This window comes from Astatotilapia calliptera, chromosome 19 (assembly GCF_964374335.1).
Source record: "Astatotilapia calliptera chromosome 19, fAstCal68.1, whole genome shotgun sequence".
Taxonomy (NCBI): domain Eukaryota; kingdom Metazoa; phylum Chordata; class Actinopteri; order Cichliformes; family Cichlidae; genus Astatotilapia; species Astatotilapia calliptera.
In genome coordinates, this window is record NC_137440.1 from 20,350,882 (window position 1) to 20,360,962 (window position 10,081).

Below are 10,081 nucleotides of genomic sequence, written 5' to 3' on the forward strand. Positions count from 1 at the left end.
AGAACCCCTTGCAAACCCCCCATCAGCACGTCATGGAACATTTGCAGAACAGGAACCTCCCACCTTAAAGGCGTGCAACAGAGAGCAGACACAACAGTGAGATCTGCCCTGCACCGGACTCTCTATCTCAGTTGACAAATACTCCTGCAGCTGCTGTGGTTTCAGTGCAGAAAAAGAGCAAAGACCAGCTTTGAAAGAAATTCTGCAGAGGCTTACCGGTCAGTGTGCAACATGAAAATAACTTCACCGCTGCTGCATTTTTCAGAGCCAGAAGAGGATGTGTTGTTTTCCCGGTTCATCTGTGCACAGCGGGGGTGCATAGATCTGTTTTGCACCGTCAGACTGCTTAAAATGTCCCAGGCGGCTAGGGCGTTACCCATGTTGACACAAGGGGGCGCCAAAGGGAGGCAACAAATGAGAACAAGTCAGTGTAATAAAGGTTGATTTTATTGAAACATTTATTAAAAATGAATCAAACCGATCAGTGCAACAGGCTTATCAAACTTCCCACAAAGCACATCTCAAAGAAAAGGTGCAATTCACAGTGTTTAATGTCACTGCTCCCAAAATTACAGAAAGTGGCCTGGGTTTCTGGGTGAGAAACTAAAGGAAAACCACGGTGTTCTGTGTAAAAATGTCAAGCAGGCCCAGCTGAAACTCTATCAAGATAGCAAGAAAAAAAAAAAGGCGTTACAAGTGAAAAGGGATTCATTAGGAACAATGAGTAAAGCAATATTGGCATTTACAGATAGGGAAAAGTTTACTAAATGGAATTGGAAACTGTGGTCAACACCGCACATTTGTTGACTCTGATGCTTGTGCATTAGTGCGATTTGTACGGCATAAACAGAGGAGGAACTCTTCCTCGGGCTACTGAGGATGTCAGTGCAGGGCATCGTCTCACCCCGCAGCAACAGTCGGTCAGCAATTACATGAAGAGGGATGTTACACTAGAGCTGCAGGGCATAGCCCCAGTATTACAAAGATGATTGCACATTTCAGAGCAAGGGGTGTTTCGAGACAATCTGTGGCAAGCTCTGAAAACTGCTGTTCACAAACGCTGTCCATCTAATCTGACTGAGCTGGAGCTGTTTGCAAATAAGAATGGGCAAGGATTTCAGTCTCTAGATGTGCAAAAAGTGGTTCTACAAAGTATTGACTCAGGGGGCTGAATAATTACGCACACCCCACTTTGCAGTTATTTATTTGTAAAAAATGTTTGGAATCATGTATGATTTTCGTTCCACTTCTCACGTGTACACCACTTTGTATTAATCTTTCACGTGGAATTCCAATAAAATTGATTCACGTTTGTGGCTGTAATGTGACAAAATGTGGAAAAGTTCAAGGGGGCCGAATACTTTTGCAAGCCACTGTATAATCCTTCCTTTCTGCTCCATCAGTTCCTCTTCAAGTGATGTGATTTTCCTTTAAGTGGCACCAGTCAGCTTCAGTGTCCAGGCCCACTGGCATGGCATCTGGCTAAAGGAGAGCTGGGGCAGGTAAACCTGCAGCCCACTGGGCTTTACAGGCTCCCACTTCAGAGGGCCATAACCAAGAAGCACCACCTTTTTTGTTAAACAAAAGGAAGTTATAAAATAAAGTTCAGATCTCACACAAGGTTCTGCATTTTATTGCCATGTACACTAATATCAGTTTAAATATAAGAAGCTGGCATCGCAACATTATTAGGTATTGAGTCAGTCTTACCTGAGTTTGCCCAGTAACCACTGGCTCATTCAGAATCACTGATCCATTATTTGGCCACTTGAGTAAGATGGAAAATATGTTTTTTTCCTGGGGTCTGAACGTGTACCTGTTGAAGATCAGACCCATTAATTACCTCTGATTTTATCAATCTATATATTTTTTTTCTATAACTTTCTATAGATAAATATCAATGTAGCCTTATAAAAAAAAAAAAAGTTGTGGACCCACCACAGATCTGGAGTGAGGCTGTCATTCTGAGCTCGCCACGCTGTCGTGTTATAGATGGCCTCCCCATTGACCTTCAGCCACTGACCAATCTGCCTCAGACGCTCCTCAAAGATCGGAGCGATTCTTCCATCGTGTGTGGGGCCGATATTCATCAGCAGGTTTCCTCCACAGGACACAGTCTCCACCAGTGTCTGAAACACACACACACGGACACACATTAAAGTGGACATGACTGGAAATTATTACAAGCGATTTTTGACACATAAACATGAACAAACAAAGCCACAAGAAGGGCTCCAGATCAGCGTTTGACCCTCGAGCCAAACGAACTTCAATCTAACGTGACTGCTCCCTTGTCTGGGTCTGGAGGCGTGTTTTAAAGTAAAACAAGGGGGGACTCCTAACATTTTAACCACAGAATGGCATCACTGCTCAGCTGGCTCACCTTGGCTTGCAGAGCGACCCTCGGGCTATAGTTTCTAACTTAATTCTCTAGTGCCGCTGACTCAGGTTGAACTCCCATATATTTATCTCTATCCCATTTTCTTTCCTCTTTAATGACACTCACTCATGTGATGATATTTTGTCATTCTTCTTGTTGATTTTTTTTATTGATTTTACTGTTTTAATTATTTTATCTTTTTGTAAATTACACAGACAAGTCTTGCATTTTTGCATCTTTTTAACTTGTTGATTTAACTCTCGTGGGTTTACATTTTTAAGTGTAGTCATGGTATGTTTTTTGTAAGTGATGGCTGCTAGTAACAAAATGCCTAAAGATACAATTTAAAATTGCAGAGTCATAGGAAATGTGTTGAAAAGAGTAAAGAAGCATTAGGTAAATTTCCCAATGACTCATTTAATCACAGTGAATCTGTTTTAGTTTAGAGGCAAATACGATTTTCAGCTCTCACCGACACAAGCTGATCGACGGTGAGGTAATCGCTGAGAGGAGCGTTACGTCTGTAACCCCAGGACTTTTTGTCAATGGTCATGCAGTTTTCCCATTTGTGCTTGAGCAGGTGTCCTGGCTGGTAGCGATCAGAACAGGTGTAATATCCACCGTGTGTGCAGATGGAGCCATAGCCCCACCGATCATTCGTTACCACCGTGTCACGTACTGGACTGTTGAGAAGATTTCAGTCAGCTCAGTTTTTATATCCATGATGGGAAAAAAGCTAAAAATAATGCACATTTTGCAAGTTTACCTGTCATTATAGAGCCAAGCTAAGAAACCAGTGCTGTTCCAGTACTTGTCAGGCGCGTCTCCATCTCCATCAGACCACAGCACCTCTGGTTTGTACTTGACAACAAGCTCGTAAAGCTCAGGCAGAGTTTTACTGGTAGGAAAGTAGTTTGTAGTGAAGACATTGGCAGCGTCCAGCTCAAAGAGCGGGTTAAACCATTCGAAGAGGGAGTGATACAACCCTACACGAATATCCCCGTTATTGCGAAGAGCTGTCACCACTTCATCCACCAGGTCTCTCTTTGGTCCAATATCCACCGCATTCCAGTTCCAGGAGTTCTTTGAGCCCCAGAGTGTGAAACCTGAGAAATACACCAACAAAACAGAACATCTCTTGTGTGGTTGAAGGACAGTCATACATCGCTGACACCAATACTGACATCAGACTACTTCTTCAGAAAAAAAAAAGAACACTGTAGCTGGCATATATAAACACAGCGATGCACAAAAATGTGGTGTACCTTCATGGTGTTTTGTGGTCAGAACGATGTACTTTGCTCCCGATGAGGCGAAGATGTCGGTCCATTCTTTGGCATCAAAGAACTCAGCAGTGAACAGCGGTGCAAAGTCCTGATACTTGAAGTCTGGAGGATAATTCCTCTGCATGAAGTCCACATATGGCTTTTGCTTTTGGTTTTGCCAGTACCACCTGTGTAACAAATAAAATGTAAAATGTGTCATCACTGTAAAAACTTGTAAAACTGTAAAACTTTTAAGCTGTACTGCCACTGTTGCCATGATGTAAAATATATGGGATCTCCGACAGGATAGATGGTGGGTTCCTGGATAAGTCCGAAGTCGGAATTTCCAATGAATGAGTTGTTCCCTAGATTTCACAGACCCTCTTGCCCTCACTGATTGTCTGCAAAAGTTTAAATGATCTGGTAATGTCAAAAGAAGAACTCACCAGAACCATTCGCTGCCAAAGCTCGGGACAGAAAAGACACCCCAGTGTATGAAGATGCCGAACTTTGCCTGGTCATACCATTCTGGCAGCGGTCTGGAGTCGATGGACTTCCAGTTGGGTTCGTATTTGGCATTATTGGCCCCGATCTGCAGGATCAATAAAAGCAAAGGAAAGACTGCTAAAGCTCCCATTTCAGTGTCGCACACAGATCCGACTTCACTCTTTAGACGTCATATGACTGTGAGTAAAGTTGCGGAACTGACACTGGCAGGAGAAAAACAAACAAGGAAGTGAAAACGGCTGGTTTAACCTGAAGAACCAGGTACGTTTGATTTCTTTCCGTTTACTTCCCGCCATAGTTCAACCAATAATTTCTAAGAGAGCACCGCCCTCTCGAGCTGCGCAGTGTCATCGATCTCGCGCACTGACGAGCCCACACGTGCACATGCGCAGTCGGATTTTATTGGAGGAAGCGGGTTTGTTTTGATTTTGAGGGCTAAACAACGTCCACATGCACGGCTACGTTGACTGCCACTGTCACATCTCTGCGGGGGATTTTGACAAGGTATTAACGCTTGTTTACGGACTGAAAATTAATTTTTTATCTTTAGCAACCTTAATTTAACCTTTCCACGTTTTTTTGGCCAGGATGTAGAAGAGGTGATCGAAAATTCAAAAAAGGTGAGATCCTCGTGAGTAAAAGCTGTAAGTTAGTCAGATATTTGTTGTTTTAAAGATAATTTCTGGTTGTTTTTACTCTTGTCCAGGCTGGCTTGTTGGCGTTATTAGCTGTGGCCGAGCATTCAAGGGAATTTGAGAAGATTATAGAGTTGTCACAGAGGTACCCAGCACTGTTTAAATGATGATGTATCTGTACTGTGTAGGTCGCGGTTTTGTAATTTCCTGCTGTAATTTTCTCCAGGTTTCCAGGTTTCATTTTCCCCTGCTTAGGAGTTCACCCTGTTCAAGAAGTATCCCCCGAGCAGCAGAGGGGTGCTTGCCTTCAGGTAGGATTGCTGCAGTTTAAAATCTTTTTCCACCCATGCTGTTAACATAAGCTAGTGGTGTCACAACTACCTCCGGAAAACAGAAATCTCCTTGGATTTGAGAATTTATAGTGCATCATATCATAGAAACGACACCAGTGAAGGTTACGAATGACCTTCTCATGGCCTCTGAGAGTGGACCCAGTCCTTGTGCTTGTCCTGGTACTCAGTGCAGCATTCAGTACCACTGATCGAAACATTTTACTTCAGAGATAAGAATACAGCTGTGGTCATTAAAGGAAATACACTGCCCAAGTTTAAATTGTATCTGTTTGTTCATGTAAACAGGGAGTCTTTACACGCAAACGTTAGTCATGGAGTTCCACAGAGTTCTGTGCTGGGACCAATACTTTTTACATTGTAAATGCTTCGCTTAGGCAGTTATATTAAAAAACGCTGCATGCATTTTCATTATTTTGTAGCTGATACCCTGCTATATTTATCTATGAAGCCAGATGACAAAAATTAATTAGTTAAACTACAGGAATGATTTCAAGACATAAAGGCCTGAATGAGCTCTAATATCCTGCTTCTAAATTCAGATAAAACTGAGGTTATTATATTCAGCTGTAAAAATCAGAGAAACATGGGGTCTAACCAAATTCCTAGTATGGATAGAATTACTTTGGCCTCCAGTAGCACTACGAGGAATCTTGAAGTGCCTTACAAATATGTAAGATTGTTTCCTTTTATCTGTGTAGTGTCTAAAAGTAGGAACATCCTGTCTCAGAGTGATGCTGAAAAAATAGTTCATGACTTTATTACTGCAAGGGTGAACTATTGTAAGTTATTATCAGGCTGTTCTTGAACTTCCCTGAAAAGCCTTCATTTGATACAAAACACTGCAGCAAGAGTACTAATGGGGGATGAGAAAGATGGCTCATATTTCTTTATTCACCAGAAGGCCACAAACCCAACAGCCAGCTGATCCGAACAGCCATGTAGAGCGTAAACAAGTATTGTTGTATTGTGGCTTTATGAAAATATAACATCCATCTAGCCACCCATCTTCATCTGCTTATCAAATTGAGGGTCACGATGTGCTGGACTGTATTCCAGCTATTTTAGGGTGAAAGGGGTGGATGGGGTACACTCTGACAGGTCACCAGTGTGTCTCATTATTAGTGTTTCAGTCTGATCTTAAAAAAATCAATTGTGGTACTCAGTGGTGGAAAAAAACAGCAGCGCTTCTTTCCTGAAATAGTGTGGATGATTCATTCTTTCTGCAATTTTGCAGTAAAATGGTAAATAGCCTGTATTTGTATAGCGCTTTACTAGTCCCTAATCCACCCATTCACACACACTGGTGATGGCAAGCTACATTGTAGCCACAGCCACCCTGGGGCGCACTGACAGAGGTGAGGCTGCCAGACACTGGCACCACCGGGCCCTCTGACAGTTAATTTTCCTGTGTTTCTCTTCCTCCACCACAGCTGTAGTTTTCTCAGGAAACAGTAAAAACATTGTAATTTTGACTGCTTGTAAATTTAAAAAATTGGATGAGTTATTTCTGGTTTATGCAGTTAGATTCAGGAGTGTGTTCTGTGTGTTTTGCAGGATCTGGATGCTGCTTTGCCTATCATAGAGAAATACAAAGACCAACTTGTTGCCATTGGGGAGGTAAAGATTGAGCATCTTTGATTCACCTTCGTTGGTTTTCTTTATTAACTACAATGATATTACAGCTTGTTTGCCGTTGTAGGTTGGTTTGGATTTTACACCCCGATATGTCAGAAGCGACACCGATAAGGAGAATCAAAGGCTGGTCCTGATTCGTCAAGCACAGATAGCCAAGGAGCTGGACCTCCCGCTGTGAGTCTTGAGATATTTATTATTAAAGCTATTCTCTGAAATTCATGTGGTACATTTATTAGCATTTTTTTAAGCAAAGACTAATTAAGAGCTTTCCTGGGAGGTGTAGCAATATATACAGTACAAATATTAATGTGTATTGTTTTTGGGTTGGGGTTTTTTTTTGTTTTGTTTTTAATAGAAGAAGAGTCTTTCAGCCACTCCCTTATTCAGAAGGGGTCTGCACAGTAGATAGCTTTGCATATTTGATTTGGTAGATATTAATGCCAGATTCCCTTCGCAACACAACCCTAAAGGGATCTGTGTCACCTCTTGGTATCAAACCAGGGACGATCCATACATTCGGCAAATGTGTAAACTACAATTAAAGTGTAAAAACCTAAATAAGACAGAGAAGAACTCCATAAGAAAACAAACATTTACATTTGCAGAAATTAAAGCGATCAAAATCTAAGGTTTATGAGACAATGACCGACACAGTATATTACAGAATCCTTCTATAATACATTGTGTTTGTTTATTTGTTTTCTTTTTTTTTTTGGCTTTAGAAATGTTCATTCAAGGTCTGCAGGAAGACCCACCATTCAGCTCCTGAAGGAGCAAGGTGAACACCTAAGTTTATTCTGTCTGTTTGCATGTGAGTGAACAGTTTTCTTGAGTGTATGAGAAATAAACTGCAGTTCCTCTGTATTGCCACTAGGTGTCAGAAAAGTCCTTCTTCATGCTTTTGATGGGAAACCGTCTGTTGCTATGGAGGGAGTGAAGGCCGGCTATTTCTTTTCTATCCCTCCATCCATAATAAGGAGTGAGCAGGTACAGCCGAGCATGCAGTCAGCTTATCTGTCATTCGTGTGTAAACAGACCAAACTAGTTTATTTAATTGACACAGGTAACAGTTGTATGTGAGTATTTACACTCCCCACACAGCACTGGCATGTTGACTTTGTTTTCATTGGTTGACTTTATCACATTGAGCATTAATGATTTATGGTGATCTGTGTGTGTATTTTCCACTAAGAAGCAGAAACTTGTGAAACAGCTGCCGTTAGAGAACATCTGTCTAGAAACTGATTCTCCAGCTCTCGGCCCAGAAAAACAGGTTGAGTATTTAAAAATGTCTTATATTATCTTTGTTTGGGAGGAGTAATTTAATATTTTCTTTATGTATTACAAAGAAAATTGTATAATAAATGTTCTAGTTTCTAGATAAGATAGATACGATACCTTTATTAGTCCCACAAGGGGAAATTTCATGAAATTTCCCCTTAATTACAACTAGTTTGTTTTAATTAATAGTTGATAATATGATAACTATAAGAATCGATACAACAATTGTCCCTTGTCCTGACTGCAGGTGAGAAATGAGCCAAAAAACATTTGTGTCTCTGCCGAGTACATCAGTAAGATCAAAGGGGTGTCGCTGGAGAAGGTGATGGAGGTGACGACACAAAACGCTCTCCAACTCTTTCCGAAGCTGAAGGCTGCCATCAGACCTTGACGGAGAGCACAAAGAATATTTTATCTATCAAAAAATGCCTTGAAGGATTTGCCAAGGAAAAATTATATATATGATGGAAACAAAATGCCCTACGGTGTAAAAAGCAAAACAAAAACATGAGAAAATAAAGACAAGTTTACAAACTCGCATCCAAGTTGTGCTTTTTTTGTGCATTTGACACATCTGAAATTCCTGCCACTGACATCCTGCATGCCAGTTTTATATCCTAGCGTAAGCAGAGCAGTAGCAGTTATTTCCTTGATCACTTTTTCAAATTAAAAGGCAATTCATTGTAACTTCATGACAGCTGATGCTACCACACTCTGATGGCAAACTTCACAGCTGCATGGGGGTAGTGTTGCCTTCACGTGCACCTCATAATTTTCTGCATTTTCACTTTTGAGCTCTGAAGTTGCTTTTTTTTAAAACCAATTATGAAACTAAATTTCATTCTTGGTTTTTTTTTTTTTTTTTACAAAAGAACAAATTGAACTCAGTGGTCAGTTTACACTAGTGGTACACTAAGCTAGTTTAATACCACAAGACTGTAATCAATTCTGCTTTCAGACTAAATAATAGAATTATGTCTGCTGCTTTTGTGTTTGCACATCTTAGATTTAGAAAATCAGTGAATTGATTTGATTTGTTTGAGTTGTGAGATAGATAAGATTCAGCTGAGTTGTACTGACATGCCATCTGGAGAAACTAGTTCAGGGCCATCTCTAGCAGATTAGACCTCTGTAATGGACTTTTGTCCAGTCTTTCTAAGACAGTGATAAAAAAAGCTTCAACTTATCCAGAACGCAGCTGCTAGAGTCTTAAAGACTAAAAGAGCTGAATGTAATCCAGCCAAGCAGTTCTCAGATTACTGCACAGGTTCATTTTGTCTGCCAGAGAATACATTCTAAAAATATTATTGCTTATTCATAAACTTTTACCCACAGTATATTGTAGATATGCTGATCTCAGACTGGCAGATTCTGAGTTACTCTAAAATGAAACTGAATACCTTTTAAGTAAAGTTTCTTTACCTTCTATCAAACTTTAAGAAAACATTGCATTGCATCATGATTAAATGATATAAAAAAAACATCCCTTTTGTCTATGTAGATATTAGAGGCATTTCCAGATTTTTTTTAAAAAGGGGGCGTGGTCACGGGGGACCACGAAGTGCAGAGGCAGATGTGCATTGTGTTCCCCTGTGTTCTGAAATACAATTTCAGGCTCATGTGCATATCATGTGTCCTATCACAGATTTTTTTGGGTAAAAAGTGGTGTTGGACAAGAATTTCGAGACACTTATTTTGGGAAAGTAGAAAAGGCATTTATACCTTTTCTACTTAAGCAGCTTAACTGCTGACAGGTTGTATATTTAAAATATATTTAAAGCATCTACAGTAAATGTACACATCATGTGGGATGAAACTTTTCAGAATCATATAACCAAGCATGATGTTATTGTATCATAATTATTGACTTGTTTATATGTATATCTCTTTAATGTCAGGGGTGCTCCTACTTTTAATTGCTTATCTAATTCTCAGTAGCTCGATTAATAATAAAAGCTGCTTTCAGCTACTCCCTTTTTCCCAAGTGGCGCCACAACGGATTGCTCTGCATGTTTGATCTAGCTG

General features: G+C 40.5%; 2 protein-coding genes across 4 annotated transcripts; one reads left to right on the forward strand and one right to left on the reverse strand.

Annotated features, from left to right (window-relative positions):
* Positions 1-425: 425 nt before the first annotated feature.
* fuca2 (alpha-L-fucosidase 2) lies at positions 426-4,282 on the reverse strand. The gene is made up of 7 exons (XM_026152733.2): positions 4,092-4,282; positions 3,646-3,833; positions 3,147-3,486; positions 2,853-3,063; positions 1,939-2,129; positions 1,711-1,816; positions 426-1,568 (listed from the first exon to the last, which is right to left on the reverse strand). Exons 1-7 carry the CDS (start codon positions 4,280-4,282, stop codon positions 1,431-1,433), a joined length of 1,365 nt encoding a protein of 454 aa, XP_026008518.1. The 3' UTR covers positions 426-1,430.
* Positions 4,283-4,386: 104 nt separating this feature from the next.
* LOC113012488 (putative deoxyribonuclease TATDN3) lies at positions 4,387-8,596 on the forward strand. 3 transcript variants are annotated; one of them, XM_026152735.2, is made up of 10 exons: positions 4,387-4,656; positions 4,740-4,772; positions 4,859-4,932; positions 5,014-5,098; positions 6,695-6,757; positions 6,840-6,949; positions 7,498-7,553; positions 7,650-7,762; positions 7,971-8,048; positions 8,304-8,596. In XM_026152735.2, the coding sequence occupies exons 1-10, from the start codon at positions 4,603-4,605 to the stop codon at positions 8,445-8,447; spliced, it is 810 nt and encodes a 269-aa protein (XP_026008520.1). In that variant the 5' UTR covers positions 4,387-4,602; the 3' UTR covers positions 8,448-8,596. The 3 variants fall into 3 exon arrangements, 2 of the variants coding, with proteins under 2 accessions (XP_026008520.1, XP_026008519.1); XR_013903641.1 differs by having other exon boundaries at positions 4,530-4,656; positions 7,650-7,851; XM_026152734.2 differs by having other exon boundaries at positions 4,530-4,656; positions 7,968-8,048.
* The last annotated feature ends 1,485 nt before the right edge of the window (positions 8,597-10,081 follow it).

Bases quoted from the DNA above. Each gene is read 5' to 3' on its own strand.
- fuca2 (XM_026152733.2), bottom strand. From the start codon at position 4,282: ATGGGAGCTTTAGCAGTCTTTCCTTTGCTTTTATTGATCCTGCAGATC. The intron at 3,487-3,645 runs GTACACCACATT...TGTATTTCTCAG, and splicing joins GACCACAAAACACCATGAAG to GTTTCACACTCTGGGGCTCA. The intron at 1,817-1,938 runs GTGGGTCCACAA...GATCTTCAACAG, and splicing joins AGCCTCACTCCAGATCTGTG to GTACACGTTCAGACCCCAGG.
- LOC113012488 (XM_026152734.2), top strand. From the start codon at position 4,603: ATGCACGGCTACGTTGACTGCCACTGTCACATCTCTGCGGGGGATTTT. The intron at 4,657-4,739 runs GTATTAACGCTT...TTTTTTGGCCAG, and splicing joins CTGCGGGGGATTTTGACAAG to GATGTAGAAGAGGTGATCGA. The intron at 7,554-7,649 runs GTGAACACCTAA...TATTGCCACTAG, and splicing joins TCAGCTCCTGAAGGAGCAAG to GTGTCAGAAAAGTCCTTCTT.